The 26330-nt window shown below is 45.0% G+C and overlaps 2 protein-coding genes across 3 annotated transcripts in view; one reads left to right on the top strand and one right to left on the bottom strand.

The window, feature by feature from the left end:
- Window positions 1-9281, bottom strand: part of LOC100871597 (uncharacterized) — a 42357-nt gene extending 33076 nt beyond the window's left edge. The window contains exon 1 of the mRNA XM_086907031.1: window positions 8446-9281. Coding sequence (XP_086763157.1) covers window positions 8446-8559 — 114 coding nt within the window. The 5' untranslated portion in view covers window positions 8560-9281. The remainder of the gene's footprint in view (window positions 1-8445) is intronic.
- On the top strand, window positions 9217-25738 carry Col4a1 (Collagen type IV alpha 1). 2 transcript variants are annotated; one of them, XM_086907030.1, is made up of 27 exons: window positions 9217-10148; window positions 10888-10930; window positions 15378-15516; window positions 15927-16040; window positions 16696-17084; window positions 17182-17316; window positions 17456-17563; window positions 17663-17884; window positions 17979-18170; window positions 18270-18386; window positions 18500-18664; window positions 18789-19091; window positions 19163-19540; window positions 19629-19835; window positions 19939-20107; window positions 20215-20339; window positions 20434-20872; window positions 20960-21309; window positions 21384-21650; window positions 21728-21899; window positions 22010-22255; window positions 22337-22702; window positions 22838-23053; window positions 23136-23507; window positions 23697-23868; window positions 24422-24536; window positions 24630-25738. In XM_086907030.1, the coding sequence occupies exons 1-27, from the start codon at window positions 10129-10131 to the stop codon at window positions 24885-24887; spliced, it is 5799 nt and encodes a 1932-aa protein (XP_086763156.1). In that variant the 5' UTR covers window positions 9217-10128; the 3' UTR covers window positions 24888-25738. The 2 variants fall into 2 exon arrangements, with proteins under 2 accessions (XP_086763156.1, XP_086763155.1); XM_086907029.1 differs by having other exon boundaries at window positions 24422-25738.
- Window positions 25739-26330: the final 592 nt, after the last annotated feature.

Below are 26330 nucleotides of genomic sequence, written 5' to 3'. Positions count from 1 at the left end.
CGGTCCGATCGGAATTTCCCCGAATTCAACTTCTAGATCTTTAATAAATGAACTATTCCGTTTATGAATGGACAAAAGCCCCGTATTGTAAGCTAGCTGGAAAGTATGTAAGAAATCGGGTGCGATAAAAAAAAGAGAGAAAAAAAGAAACAGTTATGCAAGGTAATCTAGAATATTTTCCACGAACGATTCTTACTTGGAAATAACGAGTCTATTTTTAACTTCGATGGACTTACGCATGCAGTTCCAAGCGATTATCGAATGTTTGGTAAAAAAAAAAAAAAAAAAAAAAAAAAGAAAGTCGAACGATAAACGTTCGATAAAGCTAATTCGCCGAAATCTATTTCTACTGAAACGACTCTCAACGACAAATCGATCTTGTTTATTTCTAATCGATATCTATAATTCACGTAAACGTATCACAATAAGTAAAATTACAAACGTACAACCCCAAAACTATCGTACCCGATTTCACAGATATCCCTAAAGAAAACGATCGATCGATCGATCGATCCTAATCGTACGACGAAAATAATCGATCGACTCTCAACGACAAATCGATCTTGTTTATTTCTAATCGATATCTATAATTCACGTATCACAATAAGTAAAATTACAAACGTTCAACCCCAAAACTATCGTACCCGATTTCACAGATATCCCTAAAGAAAACGATCGATCGATCGATCGATCCTAATCGTACGACGAAAATAATCGATCGATCGATCGATCGATCCGAGTGCGAGGGAAAACGTCGTTTCATCGATTTCAACCCCGAAATCATTAGCGCTTAGCGGCATCGCCGTTATTATTGGCTCTCGCTATCGTCGATTTCCAAGAAACGCAGAAAGTCGTCATCGTATCGGGTTTTGTAGCTCGCTAGTTTACGAGCTCGACATGCCACCGCCTCGTGGCGATAAACTCGTCCCGCGGTTCATTAATTTTTGATTTCTTTTTTCTTTCTTTCTCTCTCTCTCTCTCTCTCTCTTTCTCTCTTTTTTTCCCTCGACTCATTTACCGAGAAACACCGCGACGAAAGGAAGAGGCAAGGGTTGAGGACGACGAGGGGATGGTGGTGCACGCGCGATGAGTTATCGGGACGGAAATAAACGAATCTCCTATTCTCCTTCGAGGAATTTCTTCCTCTTGAGCGAGTTGAGTACTTCTTGTATTATCATCTTCGATTGTCACGCTGTGAACTGTTTCATTCATGCTCGTGATAAACAACTCGTAAAAGTAACAGTGATGTCACCGGTAGCTTACGAGAATTCGTATCGTAGAGCGGGGACGACCACGACGTGATTGACCTCCGTGCAACGATTCGCACCATTGCGAAAATATATTTCAGCGTGGAAATCATCGGGAAGAATAATAATATTTCATCCCGCGGGATGATATTTTTTTATCTCATTTTTATTCCTTCCAACGAATTGGTTTCCAAGAATAAGGAGTATAGAGAACGAAACGTCGAATATTGAAATTACGTAATTGGTTACGTTAACGAAATATCTTATTGCGTAGGAGAGGGGGAAAAAACATTCGATATATTCGTTTCGATAATTCGTTTCGGAAAGAGAAATATTTTTTCGTAAGATAAATTCTCGCCAATTCTCGTTTCTCGGTTCTTCTTGTGCCGTACGTACAACGTTACATAATGAATCGCGAATTAAAATTATCGTATCTAAACATTGATTGCGAATTATTATTGGATTGAAAAAAAAAGAAAAAGAAAAAAGAAAAAGAAAAAAAGTATCGATGCGTTTCACGAGTCGAAATATTCGTACGATATTTTTCGTACAAGAAGAAGAGAAAGATCGTTTATGGTGCGCGACGCGAACGATCATATCAGTGGAAACGTCCTCGAACAAGTAACAATTAAGTAACCAAAGATTACCAAGTAAATACGCTCGCATTTGTTAATAAATAATTTTAGACTGTGATGTCACGCGCAACAGCCTTCGCGAGCTATGGAACTAATATCGTTTTAATGGTCGACCGACAGTTGCCCACGATCCAAGTCTCGATCGTGATAGCTCGTATTAGATAAAAAGGATACGCGCTTAATCGATATTTTGCACGGATCAATCGAGGATCGAGCGACGAGAATATCAACCGTTACGATTGATCGAACGATTGACGATCTTCTCGTTGGGAAAATCATTAGATAATCGAAGCTGTCTATTATTTTTTAACGCGATTCCCGTTATTGGATAACTTGGTTGCTGGATACAACTTATTGCAAGTTAGATACACATTTGCAACGAATGAGATCAGATCGTGATGTCATTGGGAGACGTCGCTTCTTTTTGAATAATTGACATATGAATTAGCGATGACGGTCCAAGACGATAAATGATTAAACGTTCTGTCGCGCGATATTCTACTCCTATTTGTCGCGTAACTAAGTAAATGCGTTTATATATATGTACATCTCTTTGTGTCGCGTCGACGATTCGTCGGGTCCTCCGACCTGTGTGACGTAACGTATAAATACCACAGAAAGGGCGTAACTTACGACTACGGTTTCTTTTTCTTCTTTTCTGTTCGAACGTCTACGGTTTCCAACGCTCGTGGCGCGCTTTTCTCGAATTTACAGCACGCTGATCTATCGCGACCCGTAAATAGATTGTATCCCGACCGTAGAAATATTTGTATGATGTCACGTCTGAAATTACGTATTACACGTTACGCCATCGATTGATCATCGATATCGCATTCTTTATTATCTTTCGTCATTAATTTATTACTTCGTCGAGATCAAATATAATTTCGTCGGATATAAAAAAGAAAGAAAGAAATCGACGAAATTAATAATTTGGATTTTATTATCACGCTTACGATACTATTACTCGTATTACAAAATTGGCAGTGCGATGATTAATCGAGGCGAAATGAATTCGTTGTTTGCGTTTCGTTTTCTTTCGTCAAAGAATGTTCGCGTCGTACGAACGATCGTATCGTTGAAATGAGAAAAAATTGGCCGGCACAAACATAATGGGGTTAATGATGGTCAATGACGTATTTGCATACAACAATTCTAGAAGGTGATGTCATTCGTATAACGCGTTTTACCATCAATCTGTTAATGTGTCGGTAACTTCTAATATTGGGAGACGTTACGAAGGACGCTTTCGTTAATACAACTGCAATTTAGGAAACGATCGTGCGTATTTACGAGATGCTTCGAGATGCTGTCTGTCGATTTATGAATCGATCCATGAATATAAACTTGTAAATTGTAAATGTACATAATATTTCACGTTCGTATTAATAAAATCGATGAATCTCGTCGATAAACTTTTAAATTCGTCGATTATCTTCGGGAAAGAGAAAGAGAGAGAGAGAGAGAGAGAGAGAGAGAGAGAGAGAGAAAACGCTGTCGAAGAATTCTTTTGTTGGTTCGGAAACGATCGTTTTTTTTTTTTTTTTTTTTTTTATTCTCATCGATCCTTTTCGTATTTATTTTTCGCATCGACGATTTTAGAACGACTATTTTACATCAGAGAAGACAGATGGCGGAAATATCGCCAACTTGTAAACGCAAAGTATCACGTAGGATAGTTCACACTTCTTCCCTATTATCCCTTACTCGATTTTCCCTCTCGTTCGCGTGGGTGGAACAAGCTTACGTATTTAGCATCCGTGAAATGCAGGTGAGAGTAGTATAGAATTCGTATAGAAACCGTGGCCGTATTTTTCGATACGTAGAAGGAACGTATAAATATTTCGGGAAGATGGGATGCCAGCCAGCGTGGGCATCCTTCGTTCGAGATTGAATCACTGGTGTGGATGAATAAAAGCATCCGTTTTCTATTATGAGACGTTATCGAGGTCTTTTTCAGTGGGAGCGAGGGAGGGAGGGGGGAGGGGGGAGAGGGGGAAGAAGAAGAAGAGAGAGAGAGAGAGAGAGAGAAAAAAGAACAGCGCGATAAATTTTTGTAACGTAATTAAAATTAATCGGGACGTCGCATTAACGACGAGTGTCCGTGAACGCGATGTCACGCGCAAATTTTTATCTCGTCGAATACAGGGTTGTTTTACGCCACGAGGAAGACGAAACGAGTAGTGCATCCTCGCGTGGCGATTGTCTCCACGCGACAACAACAGGAAAAGTTTATCGTTATCAGGGGCAGACTTGCTTCCTACGGAGCAACAGAAATCCCAGATATCACGGACCAAGTCGTCAATTGTTTCGTAATATATCGCTCGTTCAAAGGAAACGTTTCTCGTTTTTTTTTCGTTTATAATATAACATTTTCATAAAACGCGACACGTGTATTTTATTCTCTCTCTCTCTCTCTCTCTCTCTCTCTCTCTCTCTCTCTCTCTCTCTCTCTTCTTCCCCCCCCTCCCCCTCCCTCCTTTGAAAACCCTTTGGAAAAGTTTGCACGTTCGAAGGAAATCGATTTTCTCATCTCATTCTCACACGTATATATATATAATAATCGTGATCGCGAAACAACCGGAGAATAATGTTTCGACGAAGCGAGAACTTTGATCAAAATGGACAAATTTACAAAATATTAACGCAACGTAAAACGAAATCTTTCAACTTAAAATCGTAATAATAATCGTACGAGTTACGATTATTTTTACGATTACTCGTTGCAAATAACGAGCAAATAATAACCGATCGGACAATTGAATAACGAGATAACGAGACAACCACGAAATACGACCATTCTATTATCTACGTAATCGTCGTATCATTATTCGCCGATATCTCGGTTATTATAGGTAGCGATGACCAAGTGTCTCCGTTTCACGCATAATTTAGTAATAACGACCCACGTGAACGAATATTTAACCGGAGCTGTATATCGCGTGTCTCGGATGCAAGCTTTCTCGGTTAGTCAAGGTAACGCAGCCTCGTATTATGTACCTATGTAAATAAGTACCGCCTCTATATCTCAATTCATTCCTCGTATACTTTACGAATAATGAGCACGGTTATTGTTAGCAGCGTGCAATAAGCAACGGTCGTTCGGATCGCCGCATCTTTGTTTGTTTGTTCGCTCGTCGTTCGGAAAATCAAGAAGAGATCAACGAAAATCGAGAAGCTGTATAATAATAATAATAGTAATCTCCTCGTTCCTCCCATTCCTTTCCGAAAGGAGAAAGGAAGAAAAGGAAGGCGTTGTTGTTGCGCGATCGATTACTTCGCTCCTTGTTCGAGAACAAACGCGAACGGATATATTTATAACCGATCGATCGTGTCGATTATATACCGACAATTATTCCATTACGCGAATTTACGCTATTTATATGATACGTAATTGTAAACGTATTCAAGTTCAATTATTAGAGAAGAAGAATCTTTCCTTTCCTTTCCTTTCCTCTCCTTCCTTCCTTCCTTCTTTCGTTTCTTCTTCTTCTTTCCCTCGTTGGGAAAATAAAAATCTCGGCAATTCTTTCGGGACGATGCTTCAAAAAACGCGATTGTCGAAATCTATCTATCGAGGGACAGATTTATGTACATTTTCATTGTCGCGTCGATCATTCAGAGAGATTTTCGAAAGAAGAAAGAGCCGAGAGAGAGAGAGAGAGAGAGAGAGAATCCCTCCCTTTCCCCGAACTATTTCTCACGATACTGAATAAGTTGGCAGCATAACGGACCATTGTCGGGGTTCGACAAAAAAATGCGTAAACCTTTTGACCCAACGTTTCATTCCATTCCTATCCGCCACCCTACACGTTGACACTTATCTTCTTTTATGCCTCGTAAAGGATGTGCACTCGGTTCAGGCGTCGAAATCGCCTACACGCTTGTTTACCGGGTGATTTCAACGAGATAGAGGAAGATGCGACCGATACCCCGAAACGGTCACAGCCCAACCGTTTTTCTACCGTTTTTCTACGCTTTTACACTCGTTATCGTTATCGTACCTCCCGTATTCTCCTTTCCTTTCCAATTCTCTCTCCTTTTTTTTTTATTATCGCGCTATTTTCTCCTAATATTTTTTTTTAAATTAAATACACACTACGTTTCGTGTACTCGAATAATTTTTCGAAAATCGCCTCGCGATCGAAAAATAAAAATCTTTACCTTATTACGCGCGTTTCTCCTTTCGTTCCGTTTATTTATTATATAACGAGCACCAACCGTATCGTTTGAAATCTCTTTTGAAATATCGTCGCATCGTTTCGAATCGTGTCGCGATCGTGTACGTGAACGAAATTTACAACTCGACGCGTCGTAACAACAGACGCGATCGACACAAACGAAAACAAAGCGATGCTAATTATAGAAAAACTAAAGACGAGAAGAAGAAATTGGAAGAATTGGAGAGAAGGGAGAAGCGAGCGGGAGGGAGTAGTGGTAGGTACGACGAAAAATCGTTGAGATAAAGGATCGAGGGGATGAAGGAGAATAAAAAGGGAGGGAGTTATTAATGATAATTGGCGATCGAAGGAAAAGCGAAGGATAATGGGGGGGGAGAAGAGAAGGGGAAGTTTGCAACATTTCCAAATTTGATCGTTCGTAATTCGGTTGGTAATCGGTAAGCACCGGTACTGACGTCACTCGTACTCGTGCTTTTAATAACTGGACTTACACACGTGTTATATACGGAGCTGTAAAAGAGGGCTATGCCCTGACGCCCGATGACTAAATATAAAAGAGGTGTGCGCGTGTGTGTAGTTCGTTTAAGAAAAATTCACCGTGCGTTTCCAATCTAAAAGAAAGAAGAAAGATGTGACCCTTTTTTCCACGAATCAAAGGGAGAATCAAAAGAAAAACCATCAACGAGTTGCCATCGCCGATATGTTGGAACAACGCGAAACGCGGATTGGTTACGCAATACGATCACATTGTTGCGTAAATTTCCGTGTAATTGCAAAAATACCCCCGCATACATTATTCATAACCTCCGCTCTCAAGATAAACGTTTTTAACGGTTTGTGACATCACGCACGAGTCACACGTGAATTCCACTCATCGGAAGAAGCGATTCGCGCCTGCATACGCGCCCATTCTTCATAGATTCGACATAATACGATTTGTTTCGGGCAAACGATACGCTTAACCGACGCCGAAACCAAATAATATTTATTATTATACACGGGATTGTTATATAAAGATAAAGGCGAAGAGAAAAATGACGAGAATGCGAAGAAAGTTTTTCCGTACGTATATCGTATATCGATTAGATCGAAAAAATCGTTCTCCATGGATCCTCGATGGATGGATACGATTAAAATTACTTCTTTCGAGTGGAATCGAAATATATATCGTTTCGACGAGACCGTTCGTTAACGTATTCCGAATTTTTTTCTTTTTTTTCTTACCGATTCTTTATCCGCCTAAAAACTGACTGAAAGATAAGATAAATATTTACGAATCGATAAAAAAAAAAAACTACTCACTCCATCTCGTACTCGTTATTCTTACTTAATTATTCCCGATAGATAGAAACCGAAACCGGGACGAAATTGTGAAAATGGAAAATTTCGCGCATAGCGAACCGAGGCGTGTTCGAATCGCTGATCGAGAGATCGATCACGATTCGTGGATCGACTCGTTCCCACGCGCGTGTGGAACGTCGGTGGCCGTTGTTAAAACCCATTCTTAAAAAAAGAAAAAAACCGACATTACAGACCGACATTACGTCGTCTCCGTCGTCTAATTTGTCCTCACCTACGTTAATAAAACGTAAGCTAACGCAACGCCACGCTACGTACGATGATCGTGGTCGATCGCGTTCGCTTTCTGGGTCTCGCGCCGCGCGAAGAAATGCTCTCGCATTCGATATATACGACGCGATAACGACGCGGAAACGCCAAGCTTTCCGATTCCTTATTTCGTTCGTTCCGGAATACCGGAAAAAATTAGCGAAAATTAACTTTTCCTTTACTCTTCCCTCTCTCTCTCTCTCTCTCTCTCTCTCTTCCATTCTTCGTCCCCCCCCTCACCCCTCCCCCTCCCTCTTTCTTCCTCTCTCGCGCAAACCGAACGAACCGGTATCTCGTCTCGTCGAGAGATACCTAGGTTGCGCGAAAGTTCGTTCATTCATTCATCGTTCGCGCTCGATGATCGATGATCGATGATCGAGTAGCGTAGGGCGCGTTGTGGTATTTGAAGGTTTATTACGGCGAATAACGAGAATTACGAAAATCGGTCGAAAGGAACGGAACGCAAAAGTTGTTGGTTTTACTAGTACAGGTACATGTACTTGTTGAAATATGCCACTGGATAAACGACACTTTAACGAACGAAATCAATTCCGCTCCTCTCTCTCTCTCTCTCTCTCTCTCTCTCTCTCTCTCTCTCACGGGAGTGATTTTTAGACACCTTAGCGACCTCTAGAAAGAAGCGTAGAAAGAAGCGCGCGAAGAAAGAGAAAACGAAACGTCGCCCCGCTGTGTTTCGGGATCAACGAGATCCGAGTTTCGATCCGAGGGGGGGAAACGAAGGTGTAGGTAAGCGGGATGCTTTCAAGGACTCACCACAGCTTCGGTGACCGGTATCCACGCGACGACGAGTAGGGCAAGGACGCAGGTGACTCGCAGGACAATCGGGAACGAACGTAACCCGCGGGTTGCGTTGGCCCTACGCCGCATCGTACCTCCTTCTCCTCTCCTCCTCCTCCTCCTCCTCCTCCTCCTCCTCCTCCTTCACCTCCTCCTCTTCCTCCTTCTTCTTCTTCTTCTTTTTCTTTTTCTTCTTCTTCTTCTTCTTCTTCTTCTTCTTCTTCTTCTTCCTCTTCCTCTTCCTCTACTTCCTGTCGATGTCTACTTCTCGCTCGTTGTCGTTCCGGTTTCGTAGATGTGGTGGTGATGGTGGTGGTGGTGGTGGTGGTGATGCCGGTTTCGAAGCGTCGCGAACGACAAGAGAGTTTGGCCTCTCCTCGTGGAACGGAGAGACTCGGGATGGAAAATCGTGGCGTGCGCGCTCGTGGCCGGTTGCGTGGTCGACGAGAGACGATGGTCGACGACGAGCGGTGTCGGTGTCCAAGGGATCCAGACAGACGGCCCGTTTGGCCCGTCCTCCTGCTGGATCGGTCGCAGCTTCGCGCAACCAGACAGGCCTAAGTCGGCGGTGGAGGAGGCGCGCGTTCTGCTCTTCTCTCTTCTCTCTCTCTCTCTCTCCTATCCTCTCCTCTCCTCTCCCGGCGAAGCTGTATCCTTGCGCGTCCGACCGACAGCGTCACGGTGGTGGGTAAACGCTCCCCCTCTTCCCTCCGCTCTCTGCTCTCGTGCACGGCTCGCTCGAGAGTCGGAGAAGAGGTCTACGCCGCGATCGACATCGCCTCGGCCCGTGCAACAGTCCTCGTGCGACGCGCGACCGAGCTTGCCTCGACCCGGTCACCACCGATCCTCTCCACCTCTTTCTCTCCCTCCCTTCCTCTTCCACCTCGACGACAACACCACCACCTTCTTCTTCTTCTTCTTCTTCTTCTTCGTCTTCTTCTTCCTCCTCCTCCTCCTCCTGCTTCGTTTCGTCTTCCTTTCCTCTTCCTCTTCCTCTTCCTCTTCCTCTTCTTCTTCTTCTTCTTCTTCTTCTTCTTCTTCTTCTTCTTCTCCTCTCGATTCCCTCTCCCCGGCGGCGCAACACGACGATCTTCTTCCTCCTTCCTCTCCCGTTTCGGTTTCTCCTTCTGTCCTTCCTTCCTTCCTTGTCGCGCCCCGGCGTTGGTATCTGGCGGTGGTCCCGCCGCAGTTGGCGGAGGCAGTTGGCTGGAGAGTTCGATTCCGCCGTGGCCGGCGAGAGAGAGTCGCGTATGCGTGTGTGTGCGGCGTGCGTGCGTGCGGAGAGGGACGCGAGAGCGGGGGAGGTGGAGAGAGAGAGAGAGAGAGAGAGAGAGGAGAGAAGAGCGGGAAGAGCGCGCGAACGGAGCGCGAGAGGCACACGAGGCCTCGCGGAACCGAGAAGAGAGGCCTCTTCTTCTCTGTCCCGATCCTTTCGGCGGAGGAATTCTAGCTGGCGTGGCTCGGCGGCCGCCTCCACCTTCCTTCCCTCCACCCGACGACGTTCATTCAGAGCCCTCCCTGGATGGGACGGTCCACACACCACGTCTACTCGGTCCCGGCTTCCCCGCGATATTTTGTGACTGCCTGTCGGTGCGGTGCTCGTGTTGTTAGCCTGTGTTCTTCGGCTCCCTAGACCCGTCCAGGAATAGGGAGCTCGAAATGACCCGGTTGGGATTGCGGTGAGTTGCCATTCTTCTTCTTCTTCTTCTTCTTCTTCTTCTTCTTCTTTTTCTCTCCATTTCCCTCTCCGTTTCTTCTCTTTTTCTTTCCGCTACTCGTCGCTTCGTCAACCTGTCGTTGCGCGGGTGGGTATACAACACGTGCGTTCGTGCTCCGCTTTTCCATCCCGCGTGACACGGAACAGGAATTATTCTTCCAACCGTTCTCCGCGATCCGATAATTTCTCCTCCCTTTTCTCCGTTCCGTCTCTTACTTTTTTGCCCGTCGTCTCAGCTACCTGTTCCCCCGTATTCCTTTATTTTTCAACGTGCACGCGCCCTATTTCAACGACACTTTCATCCCTTCGTCATCCGTCCTACCGACGGAAGATGCGAAATTTCAAGGGATTCGAGAGACTCTACTGCTCCCTGTTTCGAGGATTCGCCGGCCAATGTCGCGCCGTTTCCAAAATTTCTTTCCTCTCCTGTATTTTTTAGACGTGATACATCCATCGCGTCGAGTTTTCCTCGCAATTCGCGAATCAAAATTTTCGAATTTCTTCTCGATCGAGTAGAAATCGACGAGATCGACGGTGATTAATGAAAAAGATTGAGTGAAAATCGAGATCCTCCCCTCCAATTTCTTCACTGGTCCTATACCTCTCTCAGTTCGATAACTTCGATGTTCTCGTCGAAGTCGATCGACGATGAAAATCCTTCGCGATCCCGAGATAATCACGAGAAATGTATTTTATTTCAGATTCGTCGCATCCGCAGTGTTCCTGGCCGGGATAGCGAGTGGGGTACGTAGAATCGTTGGACATTTTGACACGGCGCGTAGGTACCGTTCGATCAACAACACCGATTCATTCATCGATGCACGTGCGCGTTCGCCGCGGAAATAAGGAAGCCGATCGAGCGGAGAGGAGGAGATCGCGTTTCGTGGCGCGTGCGATTCCGCCTCTCCTCCGCCACCGCCCTGTTTCGCCCGCGCTTCATCGAGGATCGATCGAGGGTCGCGAAGATCGCATCTCGGCGACCGAGAATCCTTCGATTTTCGAACGCGCGATTCCTTTCCGCTCGTCGATCGTCCAATTTTGTTTTTCAAAAAAATCGAGAAAATCGAAAATCCGTACACATCGCGTTCCTCCTCTCGATAAGACAGACACGATTTTTCAATTTGTTTACTCGTTGTTTGCGCACCAAGCGATCAAACGGTAATTTAATTATTAGCACAAGCTCGAGCCATCTTTCGTTCTAACATTGGCATAGATTGGCATAAATGGCATAATAGGATTAGGTTGCGTACCTAATCCTTCGATAACACTTGCAACGTTTCGATCCATTTTTTAACGACATTGGAGGAATAACGGTGTTTATCTTATCCGTTCGACGAAATTCTTCTCCGGTGGAGAAAAGTTCGAGACTTGGCAGGATTTCGAGATACATATATATCGGAAAGAAAAAATTTTTTTTCCAATTTTTCCCACTCCATCGAATTGAATGAGGAGGAATTCGAACGAGTCGAGTTTTTATTTTTCGACTGTTTCGTGAGCTTATTTTCGTGCGGCACGCATCGAGTCGATAACGCGAACATCGGTCGCGGATGCGATAACCACGTTTTACCAGATTTGTCGTCCACCGACGATGGAAAGGTGTTAAATTCGAAATAGGGCAGTCGTCTGTTAGCGACTAGTCCGCCTACGAGGCGTCGTGTATAACCGCGGCCTATGTGTAATTTTATTAACCGCGTCATACGTACGCGTACACGCACGCGAACCAACCTTAGTCACTATTGAAAATAGTTGGCAATCGACCACGTTGCCTCGATCCTCATCATATTGTCCCAAATATCAATCTTTTCCTCCCATTCTTCGACACGATTTAAACAAATTTTCCATCCGTCTAAGTTAGCGCCGCTTTCTTTTCTTCTCTCTCTCTCGATATCTCGAGACTCGATTCGATAACGATACGTTTATTTTGATGGTCGATTAATTTTTTCTCCTTCTTCCTTTCTTTTCTCCTCGTACGTACATCGACGTGGCGAATCGATCGTCGTTCCGCGGATACGATTATCCACGTGCGATATACCGTGACAAAAATGTTTGCCCGTTGCCCGTTATCTCCACGGTTCGTTTTAATTTTTCGAGTCTCGAGCTCGTACGAAGCTCGGTGACGCGTGAAACGTGAAAAATGGTTTCGGGAACGCGTCGCAGCGAAAGTGTTTAGTCGGGGAAACGGGTTTACGGGGATCTCGGGATTAATGACGATCGCGTGTTGAACTTACTCTCGAGAGTGTCTTGCTCAAAATTTAATCGCGTCGCGGATAACAATTGTTACGATCTCGTTTCACGGATGGAAGAGAAGTAATTAGCGATGAAGGAAGATATCGCGTTTAGATTGCTCGCGATTGAATTTTCAACGAAATTTAAACTTACTTTCTTTTCCTCGTTTCTCAGAAGAAGATAGCTCGAATATCCGACTCTCGGTATTGGTGGAGGGAAGAGATGCTATCGTATCTATGATACGATGATAGGTGGTCATTATTTGAATAACGACGGGAACGAGTGAAACGAGTCGGCTAGAAAAATTGCAAGACGACGGAGATACCGTCACACGGGCGGAACCCGTTATCTCTATCTAAAAGGGAACGAGACGAAATAAATCGCTCGATTCTCTCGCCGTCTTACGTGCGAATACGTTTCGCGTTGTAAAAATTGTTGCTCGGCCGACGCTCCCACGCTTCGTTGAGAGCGATTCGCGTGCGATCGTCGCGCCGCGAAAACATCGAAAGAGGTGAAAAGAACGCGTGGTGTGTCGCGTTGCGATCCTCGTTGCGGTTACGTAATCGCGGATTCGCGAAGGCAGCCAAGAAACGCGATAAAAGGGACGATTGTTGAACCGTCGCGAGAAAGATAGTCCCCCGCGTATCTGGAATAAGAAAATTGGGCTGGCTTCGTCGAGCGAGATGTGTTGCGCAACGTGTGAAGAAATGCACGAGTTTTCCGGATCGGGGATAATGGACGCGCATCACTCGGTTCGGCCAATTATGCTTTACGGTGCTTCGAAACAATTTTCAGATTCGATGAACGCGTCGATTAATTTTAGATCGCGATCAGGGTAAATTGGACGAGGGGGCGAGCACGGTGATACGGTTAAAAATAATTTCTCTTCTTCTTTCTTTTCTTCTTTTTCTTTTTTTCTTCCATCGGCCGTAGATTAAAGCGAAATGGAATAATTTAACGCTAATGTAGCTACGTAATATCTACGTGATTCATTGTTTGGAAATAAGTACATTATCGTATGATAATTATGTCAATTTCGTATTCATAGCGTACTTGTTGTTTCAATGCCAATTTTCACGGTTCCGTTTACGAAACTATCGCTGTTGAAAAAGAAAACTCTATTTCCGAAATTAAATTTTCTTCCTCGCCTCGTTCGTCCACGATACGTACGTTTACGTAAGGAAATTTTAATTTTCCTTCAACGCGGCACGCGAAATGAAAAAGAAGCGTAATAATCCCCCGACGTATTTTCAGCAATGATGTCAGTCAAATCTGTTTCGCGTTTAACTGGTCGCGAGGCCATTGCGAATTATCCGTATTATCAATGGCTAAATCGTAACGTGGCTAACCCGTGTTATTATTCTCGAACGAAGATTTGAAAAAGGCGATTCAACGAGCCAACGATTCAAACATGGAAAAAGAAAAATCGTAATCTATATCTATATTTTCTCCCCGTTTCCTTTCTCGAACTTTCCCAAGACGTCCTCGTCTCTCTCTCGACACGACGAGTATCTTCCGTTTCGATAATACCCACACTTTCATTCATCTTTTTCGAGGGAAACGTTAATAAGCGTTTGGCCAGAAAGGGAATGAAAGGGGGGGAGCAGAGCGTACGGCGCGTCATTTCGAAACGATAACGAGCGAACGCTATCTCTCCGCGCTTCCTGTCAGCGCGTTCCATCCCGAAACTTAAAAAGGATAAAACGTGAAAATGAGGGCAAGACAATGACTTTCCGCGAACGCGATGACGCATCCGCTGGACCGAGCTAATTTCTATATCACGATCGCTATTCGGACTATTGTAAACGGATCGCGATTGATCCTCCCTTTCGAAAAAAAGTATCTCCATTCGTCTTCGTTGAACGATCCTTTTCTGAATCTTCCGCAATCCTCGTCTACGTCTCGCGCACGTTTGTACAGTAAATATATTTGACGCGATTTTTCGAAGAATCGTTAGTTTGATGTTTCAAACTAAAGTAAAGTTGAATATTCGTTGGCGAATCGAACGAATATTCGTTCGACCATTGATATCGAGTTTTTTTTTTTTTTTTTCGTATTGCGAGTAAATTTTATAAAGAATAAAAAAAGATATACGATAAAAATTTCACGGGTTAAAAATGAAACGTGCTCTGCCATATGAAGAAACGTAAGTATGTAATAACTTATCGACCGTTATCTTAGAAGTATTAAGACGTAAGAAGATGCTTTGAAAATACGTTTAATCTTTATATTTGATACATATGCTTAGCTATACGTTTTAGCATTACAGTGTGGTTAGTTTAATGTAGCTTTTATTTTTAATCGTCGAGTCACGTTACATCGACATTTTTTCTTTTTTTTCAACTATATATATATATATATATATATATATATATATATATATATATATATATATATATATATATATATATATAGTACACACACACATATGTTTTTCTCGATATTTTTATACAAAATTTGTAAAAAGTAATAATTTATCGCGATAAATTTATATTATCCACGAGTCGATATCGATTTTTATTATTAATAACGATACAAATATCGTTTTAATTATAATTTATTTTACTTTATCTGTTCCTGTTATTCTGATTGTTTTATTCCTTCTTCTTATCGTTTATCGAATTATTCTTAATTATCTTTTAGGCTAATTATATAACGACGAGCAAAATATTTTTCAATGGATTGTATCGATCATCGATATGCTGTAGTCGGTAAAGTAGTTTATAGATCGTTCGAGGTCTGTCAGATCTTTGGATCTCAGTCGATACATTCATCGCGTATGTACTTCCATATCGATTATCGAACACGTAGCGCATCGTCTCCACTAAAAATATATCGCGAAATCTTTACCGATTTATCTTGCAATATTACCGTGGAAAAAGATGGATAGAAAAAAAAATTATATAAATCCAATTTTTTTCCTCTTAATTTCTGCTTTCTGCATTATTATACATTTTTCTTCCAGCAATATAATCATACGTCATGGTCGTACAATCCTCCGCCTGTTGTTCCTCTCGGACGGGGTGATATCGGAAAACCAAACAATACCGATGACGATTATAATATTTCACCACGATGGAAAACTTTTGTTACGAATAACGAAGGTAAACCGCAGAATTTATCTTTTCTCGATTTTTCTCCTTTATATAGAATGGAAAGAACAACTTTAATTGCATCATATTTTTACGGATATATTTGAATTTTTTTTTTTTTCTTTTACATTCATACATCGTTTTTACATACATTATACATCGTCCAAATGAAAAAGATTATCTTTGCAAAAAAAGGTTTTAGGAATTTTTTTCTTCCATAATCTAATATCTACAAAAATTATTTAATCAATTTCCCGTTTGACATTTGATATTATATTCATTTTTCTCGTTGAATTCTCTCATTTAATTTTTTTTTCTCCCCCCCCCCCCTCCCTCTTTATTCTCTTATTCTCTTCTTTCTTATTCGACGTTTGGATCTCGATATAACGTTTCATTAATTTATTTCGCATCCTGATTCTTAGGTTCGGAAGAGACGGACAGGCGGTACTTAAATAATCAAGGTCCAACCGACGATGATCGATACGATTACGGTCAAAGAACCGACGATTCCGGGGGAGGATATCATACCAATTATGGTAATATTATAATTCCGAGAAACAAGATATTATTAAGAGAAATGAAGAATGTTCGTGTATAAATACGAACAATTTGTTTGATATTCTCGATCCTTTTTCTTTTTTTCTTTTTTTTACATCTCTTCTTAGTTATAAAATTTAATAATATCATTCAAAAAATGTTTAGATTTATTTCCTTTAAAAATAATCTAATTTCAAAATTAGATACTTCGCTTTGGATAATTAACGAGACCGTTCATCTTTAAAACTCCTTAAAACTTTATCGTATAATGGTAAATTTCTGTTATTAATCGATAATATCAATCGCGTGTACAAATTTATTACAAAACGTCACGTCGTCCAAATCTTCGAAACGAAATTTACTTTCGTAAAACATTCGCGGCACTTTCACCCACGCGTTAATTAATTTATCCCCGGTTTTTTAGAAGAATTTTCGAAATTTCGATAAACTTGCTCAAACTTTGTCGATTTCCTCGAGAACATTGGCAACAACTCCAACATCAAAATCGCATCGATCGCTCGATCACCCTCATCGTTCTCCCATTTTATTTCGCACCGGACGGTTTCAAATTCATTCCGATCCATTCTCTCCATTCTCTCGTTCCCTCTCGTAATCGTAGTCCGTCTAACCAGAAGAATAATCTCTTACTCTCAGCCGGCTTCGATCAAGGATCCTACAATCAAGGCCGAGAACAAATCCCTTCGGATCCTTACAATCAGGAATCTGGCGATACTTACGGAAGGCCTAGAGGTTACGAGGACTCTTACGGAAGGGATGGGGAGGGGAGCAGAGGTTCTTACGGGAATGGATACCGAGAAACTTATGGATCGAGGGACGATTACGGACGCGTAGATCCTTACGAGCAGCGTGGATACTCGCAACGTGGAGGAGGAGGAGGAGGAGGAGGATACGGTGCGGCTGGGGATTCGGACACTTATCCGAGTAGTTACACGGTTGTACCGGTTCCTGGACAGATCCCACCTCGGAATTGCACCGGATCGGCTTGCTGCGTGCCCAAATGTTTCGCGGAGAAAGGCTCCAGAGTGAGTGATCGACCATCGACTCGAATACCATAGATCGCGTATCCATCCGTACTCGATAGATCGATAGATCTATCCTCGTTTATTTATTCACGCACAGGGGCCACCGGGTATATTAGGACCACAGGGACCGAAAGGACAGAGAGGATTTCCGGGAGCGGAAGGTCTGTTGGGGCCAAAAGGAGACAAAGGTGAACCTGGTCCTCAAGGACCACGTGGAACGAAAGGTGATAGAGTACGTAGAGTTTTTCAAATTTTTCAAATTATATTCATATATATATGTGTGTGTGTGTGTGTGTGTGTGTATTTTCCTTTGCACCGTGTATTTTCTCTGCTTTTTCTTAATCTCTTTATTTTCTTTATTTCTATTATAGGGTAAAATGGGTATACCTGGATTCACTGGTATCGCTGGTGTACCCGGGGTTCAAGGTCCTCCCGGAGCTCCAGGTATTCCGGGTCGTGACGGTTGCAACGGAACAGACGTACGTTTTATCCCTGACTTCATTCTTCTTTTATCCTTTGTCCTGTATATACACGTTACGTACACCTTAAACGTACGATCTTGATTGATCGTGATTCAGGGTGAGCCTGGTGCGCGTGGTTATCCCGGAGAAGTTGGTCCTCGCGGTTTTCGAGGTCCTCCTGGATTGAAAGGGCAAAAGGGTCAACCAGGTTTCGCCGGTAGATTCCCCGTAGGTCAAAAGGGGGAACCAGGTATCGACGGAGTAAGAGGGCCCCCAGGTCCACCGGGGCCGCAAGGAGAGCACGGATTTCCAGGACCTAAGGGGGAACGTGGTCCACCTGTAAGCAAAACGATCATCGTCGTCGTCGTCGTCGTCGTCGTGGCGTCGAATCGTCGAATCCATGTTGTAAACGGAATAAATTATTGTTGTTCAGGGTCCACTAGGATTGCAAGGGCAAAAGGGAGAGAAGGGAAACATGGGCCTCGCGTTCGAGGGTCCGAAAGGTGACAAAGGTCAGAAGGGAGAGATAGGACCACCTGGAACGCCCGGCCCTCTGGAACCGTTCCATGGAATGACGGAAGAGATAATAGCTCCGAAAGGGGATCGTGGCGAGAAAGGAGACAAGGTATTTATTACGCGTTTAACCGCGTCCCGATTCCATTTCTCTCGTTGCCCATTGTTTTTTTCGATTTATTCATATATTTATCATCTCTCGTCGCGATAGGGGGAAATGGGTCCGGATGGTTTCAAAGGAGAGCCGGGGCCAATCGGGGATCAAGGTATTTCCGGTAGCCCGGGTATGAAAGGGGAGAAAGGTCTTCCAGGGGCGCCAGGTATTCGCGTAAGTTTTTATTTCGAATTCGTTTTTCGAATTTTTTGAAGACGAATTAAAAAGACGAATGAAGATAGGGTAGACACGATCCCCTGTATAACGTGAAATTTTCATTTTACCAGGGTAGGGATGGTTTCTCGGGTCCTCCGGGTCCGCCCGGGCGCAAAGGTGATCGAGGTTACGACGGATTGGACGGTCTTCCCGGCCGTCCTGGGCAGAAAGGTGAACCAGGACGAGACGGGTCGATGGGTGTTCCAGGTTTGCGAGGACCTCCTGGTCCGCCTGGGGTGCGTATTTATTTTTCTTGTTCATCGCGAAAGTACGGATACTATACTACCGGTACTAAAAGTAGGAGAGAATTTCTTTCGAGAAATGTTGCGTTGATTATTCACGAATTACGACGAATTACAGGGCGGGAAAGGTACGCCGGGTCCACCGGGGCCGAAAGGGCCCCGAGGTTTCCCGGGACCTACCGGGCCTCGTGGCGCCGATGGATATCCAGGCGATCCAGGTCCTAGAGGTCCCATAGGGCCGGCGGGAGGGCCCGGCTCGCAAGGTATTCCCGGGCCGGAGGGTTTGCCGGGCGAGAAAGGTGCCAAGGGAGAACCCGGGATCACGGGATTCCCGGGGCCGACGGGCCCACGGGGATTCGACGGCCCTCCAGGACTGCCAGGCTCACGGGGATTGCCGGGAGAGAAAGGCGCCTCGCTCGTGGTGAGTGAATCGAGGATCGAGAAAAAGAAAAACCGACTCTCACGTTGGAAAAATGCGTCGGATGCGAACAGGGGCCTAAAGGGATGGACGGAGCGCCCGGCTTCGACGGAGAGAAAGGGCAGAAGGGGGAACGCGGTTACGCGGGACCACGAGGAGTACCGGGCGACGTGGATGGTATTCCAGGGCCACCGGGCGAAGCCGGCCTTCCGGGTGAACGAGGAACTCCGGGGAAAGACGGGACCCCGGGATTCTCGGGGGCGCCCGGTGAAAAAGGAGACGCGGGCTTTTGTCTACCCCCTCCTCCGGTGTTCCCAGGACCCAAAGGCGATCGCGGTCTAGACGGCACGCCTGGACTTCCCGGACCCAGAGGTCCACCCGGGGAACGCGGATTCCCAGGGGAACCCGGTGCCGATGGATTACCAGGGCCGATCGGCCCACCAGGATTACCGGTAAAACTCTCGCGTTGCACATCGTATTTTCGTGGTTTCGTTTCTAGTTAATTAATCGCGCTTGCGTTTTCTGCCACGATTCGAAAAGGGGAAAGATGGTATTCCTGGCGCGGCTGGTCCGCAAGGAGAACCTGGAACGCCGGCGGTGATTACGTCGAGTATGATCAAAACGGAGAAGGGCGACAAAGGTATAAGGGGTGAGGTGGGAAGGCCTGGTCCACCGGGTCCTCAAGGCCCAATCGGGGAGAAGGGTGCGATCGGATTTGCTGGCTTCCCGGGTCCGAAGGGTACCGCTGTAAGTAGTATAGTATACGCTGCTCCCTTCTTTTTTTCCTCCTCGTTCCTTTAACTCCCCACGTTTTTAACTTCGCGTTGCGTTTGTTGCGTTGCCACGACAGGGTGACAGAGGATTTCCCGGCCAAGATGGCGTTCCCGGAAGGCCAGGTATCCCAGGTCGAAAAGGAGACCGTGGTCTGAGCGTGAAAGGAGAGCCTGGAGAACCGGGCCGCTCGGGTCAAATAGGTTTGAAAGGTGAACCTGGTTCGTACGGACAAAAAGGAGAACCCGGTGAATATCCAAATTATCCAATAACGCGATATATTCTTCTATCCGAGATTCGTTCGATTATTATTACGTTACTTGTACTATTTTTTTCTCTTGTAACATAAAAATAGGTCAGTGTCCACCGCTCGATTTAATCAACAGCAAGGGAGACAGAGGTGCCCCTGGTGAGAAAGGAGAGCCAGGCCCACCGGGGAGGGATGGGTTGAGCGGCGACAAAGGTTTACAAGGATTCGCGGTGAGTTATAATCCCGATCGATTCCGGGATCCTCGTCCTTTCTTTTCCAAGAATGCGTAGGGAATACACGAACGTCACGTTACGGTGTGTCTAGGGTCCGCCTGGTCCCCCGGGACAAATCGGTCCACCTGGACCGGTAGGGCCGAGAGGATTGCCGGGTCCGCGTGGCGACAAAGGTAACACAGGGCCGATGGGTTTCCCCGGAGAACCTGGCCGCGAAGGGCCGAGAGGATTTCCGGGCGCTCCGGCGCAGAAAGGGGAGAAGGGCGAGCCTGGGATATCGGTGAAGGGTAGCCCCGGATTGCCGGGTCCGCCGGGCGACAAGGGAGAGAAAGGTCTTCCGGGGCCACCGGGAAAAGACGGTCCTATCGGTTTGCAAGGTTTGCCAGGATTCGCAGGGGACAAGGGCGACACGGGCGAGCCGGGAATAAGCGGATTGCCCGGCACGCCCGGCGAGAAAGGTGACACCGGACTGGTCGGGCCCCCGGGCCCGCCTGGTATCGCTGGATTACCCGGCAAAGACGGAAACAAAGGTACGAATCGTTCGATTCCATTCGTTCGTTCGAAACGTTTCCCTTCTCGAAAATGTAAAAATGTTTCTCGTCCACGCGGATGTTCAGGTGAACCGGGATTGCCGGGAGCAGGTGGACGGGCGGGTCTTCCGGGATTTCCAGGCGTGAAAGGCGACCGAGGTGAACCGGGTGTGGACGGATCGAAAGGTTATCCGGGAAGACGAGGATTGCCAGGCGCCACAGGTAGACCCGGTCTGGAAGGTGCGCCCGGTATGAAAGGAGAGCGTGGCGAGAAAGGGTCGGCTGGCTTCCCCGGATTGCCTGGGATCGAAGGGAAACCCGGTCGTCCTGGACCACCGGGACTCAAAGGGGACTTGGGTCCTCCTGGCGCTCCGGGTCTTCCCGGCATTATAGGATACGAAGGATTCAAAGGTGATCGGGGTCCACCGGGATTACCGGTAAGCTGTCGTTCGTTCACGATTCGTATCGTTCCCGAATAAAAATTACTAATTATTTTTATCCTCTCCATCAGGGTCGTAAAGGTGAACCGGGTCAAGTGTCCGAGAAAGGGCAGAAGGGTGAGCCAGGAATGCCAGGTATCCGTGGTCCTTCCGGTATCCCTGGTAGAAGTGGCATAGATGGAGCGAAAGGAGAGCCTGGATTGCCCGGTATAGGTCGGGACGGTTTGCCTGGTCCCAAGGGAGAACCCGGGCCCCCGGGTCGTGACGGTTTACCGGGATTCCAAGGGTTGAAAGGTGACGCAGGTGTGAGAGGTTTCCCCGGTTTTAAAGGAGACATGGTATGCTTCGCTAGATAGATTCATTTTCCCCGTCTCGAGTTCCGAAACGTGGATGGATCGATACGTTCGATTTTCAGGGACCGATCGGGGCTCCCGGCGAGCCTGGATTGCCCGGAATTAACGGATTTCCAGGCGAACAAGGCGACATCGGTCCACCAGGAGCTCCTGGATTGCCCGGTTTGGAAGGTGAAATGGGGGCACCGGGACATCCTGGAATCCCCGGAGCCAAAGGGGATCGCGGTATTCCAGGTAACTAGTCGAAAACGAGTAGAGTAAGAAAAAGAAGACCGAATTTCTAGGCGAACGTTACGTATATATATATATATATATATACACAATGACACGTGTGACGCGTTAAGGCGCCGTTGGACTTCCTGGTATTCCTGGAGCGATCGGCGAGAAAGGCGATCGTGGACCGCCCGGGCCGACGATTTCGATCAAAGGTGAAAAAGGTGAACCTGGCATTCCTGGATTACGAGGTGTACCCGGAGAAAAGGGAGATCGCGGGTTGGAAGGTCTGAGCGGTTACGACGGTGAGAAAGGGGATAGCGGCGCGCCGGGTCCAGTTGGGAATCCAGGTCCACCCGGTCTTCCCGGAGCTAAAGGTGACACCCTCTATCCAATTTCCAATCCTTCCGTCTTTCCTTCTTCTCGTTTAAACAATTTAATCGCGCGTATCGTTTCAGGAGACGAAGGTCCACGCGGACCTACGGGAGTGCCTGGGTCGACGATCAAGGGCGAGAAAGGTTTGCCGGGTATGCCTGGAAAGCACGGACGAGAAGGAATACCGGGACGACCGGGGGAGAAAGGGGAACAAGGATTGCCCGGTTTACCGGGACACAAGGGAGAACGAGGGCCGCCCGGTCCCGTCGGGTTACAGGGTGAAAAAGGCGATATGGGCCTTATGGGTCCTCCTGGTTTTCCGGGTCGCGATGGCCAACCAGGAGACAAAGGATTCCCCGGTTTACCGGGTGAGAGAGGCGAAAAAGGAGACGCTGGCTTACGAGGGCCACCCGGCCCCATAGGTCAGAAGGGAGAACCTGGATTCCCTGGTAAATAGAGAAAAATTTCCTATAGCGATTAAAACAAACGCGAATCGATCGCGCGTAATAATATAATATATAGAATAATAGAATATCGTTGGAGTACAAATTGCTGAAAATCGTAATAATACGAGTTTGATATAGGACCGAGCGGAATAGATGGAATTCCCGGTGAAAAAGGCGATAGAGGTTGGGACGGTGTGAGCGGGCTACCCGGCCCGGTTGGAGAGAAAGGTGACAGAGGTTATCCAGGTCCGATAGGATTAATGGGTACGATCGGGTACGCGGGTCAGAAAGGCGACAAGGGTGACGACTGCATCGAGCCACCGATGGGACCGAAAGGAGATCGCGGTTTCCCTGGTACGCACCACCTCGCGTATATAATCGATCGATCATCTCGATAAATCGGGATTTTCTATCTGTTTGCATCCATTTTGCGCAGGACCTGTTGGCCCGCCAGGACCACCGGGAGAGAAAGGAGTTCCAGGTCCGCCAGGATTCCCAGGATCGAACGGAGTGAAAGGCGCGATAGGGCTTCAAGGACAGCCAGGGCCGGTCGGTTTGCCAGGTCTACCGGGACCCGTCGGCGCGCCTGGTTTGCCAGGTCTCCAAGGGCCGGTCGGTGTTCCGGGTATAGCGGGAGAACCGGGACTACCGTGCGAGCCTGCATCCGATTATCTTACCGGTATCTTGTTGGTGAAGCACAGTCAAAGTCAATTGGTGCCTGTTTGCGACGCAGGACACATCAAACTTTGGGAAGGTTACAGTTTGTTGTTCACGGATGGCGATGAAAGGGCGCACTCGCAAGATTTAGGCAAGTGCAAAATTTTATCGCGGTAGATATCTAGATCCTAAGTTTTCCACCTTACGATCCGGTTTTAAAATCGTCACGCCTTTTGTAATATTCCGATCCTTGCACGCGCCACGAGTTTCCTCCTCCTCCTCCTCCTCCTCCTCTCTTCGCTCTTATCCAATCTGTCTGATCTATATAATCGTGAAACAGGTTATGCCGGTTCGTGCGTACGAAAGTTCTCGACGATGCCGTTCCTCTTTTGCGATATAAACAACGTTTGCCACTACGGTAATCGGGGCGATCGTTCTTATTGGTTATCCACCACTAGTCCAATTCCCATGATGCCTGTCCAGGAATCGGAGATAGAGCAATACATATCCAGGTATGTTTTACGTTAGAAAAAAATCTTTTTCTAATTATTTTAATAATATTATAGGATAATCGAACAACTGTGTTCACGCCACGTGTTTCAACTATTATTCCATATTAATTTATCTTACCGACTGTGTTACGCGTTATTATAAATTAACTTATGATCGTTCGATTCGATTCGAAATAATTGTTACGCCAAACTATAAATTTCAAAACGAAATTTTATTCTAACGTGCAAATTCAAGATGCAATTTCAACGAATGCACGGCAACGTTTCGTATTTTGTTGTAAAGTTTACAAACGTATTTCCATGAAAATAGGAAACGAGGATAACGTTGAAAACGAAATTGTTCATTTAACGTATACTTGTTGTTAATAATTTAATCCGCCGCTCGAGAGGATAACAATCGTTATAAACACATGCCGAAATGGATAAATATTATATTATATAAATTTGATAAATCATGATCATTCTCCGAGTCGATCAATTATCAATCATTCTGTACCGATGAATTCGGACAAAAGTATCGAAGATCGATTACATTTTCATCTTCCTTTTATAGATGCGTGGTGTGCGAGGTTCCGGCAAATGTGTTGGCCGTACACAGTCAATCGTTGAATATTCCAGATTGTCCACAAGGATGGACCGGTCTTTGGATCGGATATAGTTTTCTCATGGTACGAATATTATTTTTTCCTAAAAATTTTCATCCCGTCCCGATGAAGAAAGTGAAGCGAGCATGGAAAGAAACGTTGGATGGTTTTTTGCAGCACACGGGTGCTGGTGCCCAGGGAGGAGGACAATCCTTGTCCAGTTCCGGGTCCTGTCTGGAAGATTTCCGTGCAACGCCGTTCATCGAGTGCAATGGTAATAAAGGACAGTGCCATTATTACATGAACGAGATCAGTTTCTGGATGGCCACTATCGAGGATAGACAACAGTTCCAAGCGCCTGAGCAACAGACCTTGAAAGCAGGCAATCTCAGATCCAAAATAAGTCGCTGCCAAGTGTGTATAAAGAACACGTAAATTCATGTAAACCCGCGTGTCTATTCTCGCTCTCTTTTCTTTTTTCCCCGGGTTTTTTTTCCATTTTTCTTTTCACTGCCCTCTTTTCCTTTTTTTTTTTCTTCCTTGTTTCTTTTAAAACGGCGACAATCATCCGTATCGCGCCAACATCGTAGGAAGGAATCGAGTTTGGAAGGAAAGGATAGCCCACGAATAGACGATCTCGCGGTGAAAATTTCGAGATGAAGAGAAATCGGAGAATTTTTTTTTCTCTCCCTCGTATTTCCCCCCTCCCCCTTTTAAATTCCGCCGCAAATATCTTGTCCTTATTTTAATGCTGCCACCTTTTTCTTTTCCTCTCTTTTCCTTTTTTTTTTTTTCTTTTTTAATATCTCTTTCCGTTAGTTCTTTTATATTTTTTGCTCTTGTCGCGATACTACAGCTTTTCTTATTCGTTCTTCTCGTTGAGAATCTCGTTTGATACTCGTATTCACTGCCCCGCCTTTTTTAATCTGCCGTCAACCGCTTTCTTCTATTACGACGAATTCGTGTACGCCATAAGTTTTATTTTCATAATTTTATTCAAACAAGTGTCTAGTGTACTATTTCTCTAGCATGTAAAATAATAATATATATATATGAAAAATTATTATAAATATTACATGTATATTTATATATATATCTCGTAAATCTTGTATGAAAAGTCAAGATCACTTCGTACTATTACGGACACTGCCCATATCCGATATGGCACACTTTACATATTGTATATTAATATAAACGAACTTAGCCTGGTAATTGTGTGAAACCAAATATTTAAGTGAATAGGTATTTTGCTACTGTAGCTAATAAAATTCTATTTTCAAACTTCATTCGTTTTATATATTTGTATTGTAACTGTGTCTCTCTCTCTCTCTATATATATATATACGATATTTAACAATTGTACGAGTTCGCGTGTTTTTTGATTTTTAAAAGTTTGTAAGTGAAATTTTTCTAGGTCGCTTAGCCGAATTTGTTTTTTTTTTTTCTTTTTTTTTTTATTTCGTCGAAAATGAACAATCACGAGCGAACGAGTCGATCGAAAAACGATTTGCAAAGAGTTTTGCGTTTCCCTGGTCGACTAGTTGATCGTATACGTCAACGAGAATTAGAATCAATTTCATAGATATATTTTTACCTCGTATTTTTTCGTTCGTTACGCGACAAAACACCCTTCTTACTAGTATTCCACTTACTAGTATTCCAAAGTAATATCGTCGGATCCAGTTTCAAGTTTATCGTCGAGATTTGTAATTGTGTAAATACAGTTGAGAACAGTTTATTTTAAAGAAAGCAACGGTGGAGTGAACTTGGAACAGCTGTGTAAGTACCCACCCGAGAAATAATAAACATTGACATTTGGAATTTGTAAAACGGCAGTAGATACCGAACGAGTTTCGTAAATCACGTTCCTGAATCATA

Source organism: Apis florea, unplaced genomic scaffold, assembly GCF_048593485.1.
Source record: "Apis florea isolate Af1SG1 unplaced genomic scaffold, ASM4859348v1 contig_24_pilon, whole genome shotgun sequence".
Taxonomy (NCBI): domain Eukaryota; kingdom Metazoa; phylum Arthropoda; class Insecta; order Hymenoptera; family Apidae; genus Apis; species Apis florea.
The sequence above is the reverse complement of the archived record's forward strand: the minus strand, read 5'-3'. Positions and strand labels throughout refer to the sequence as shown.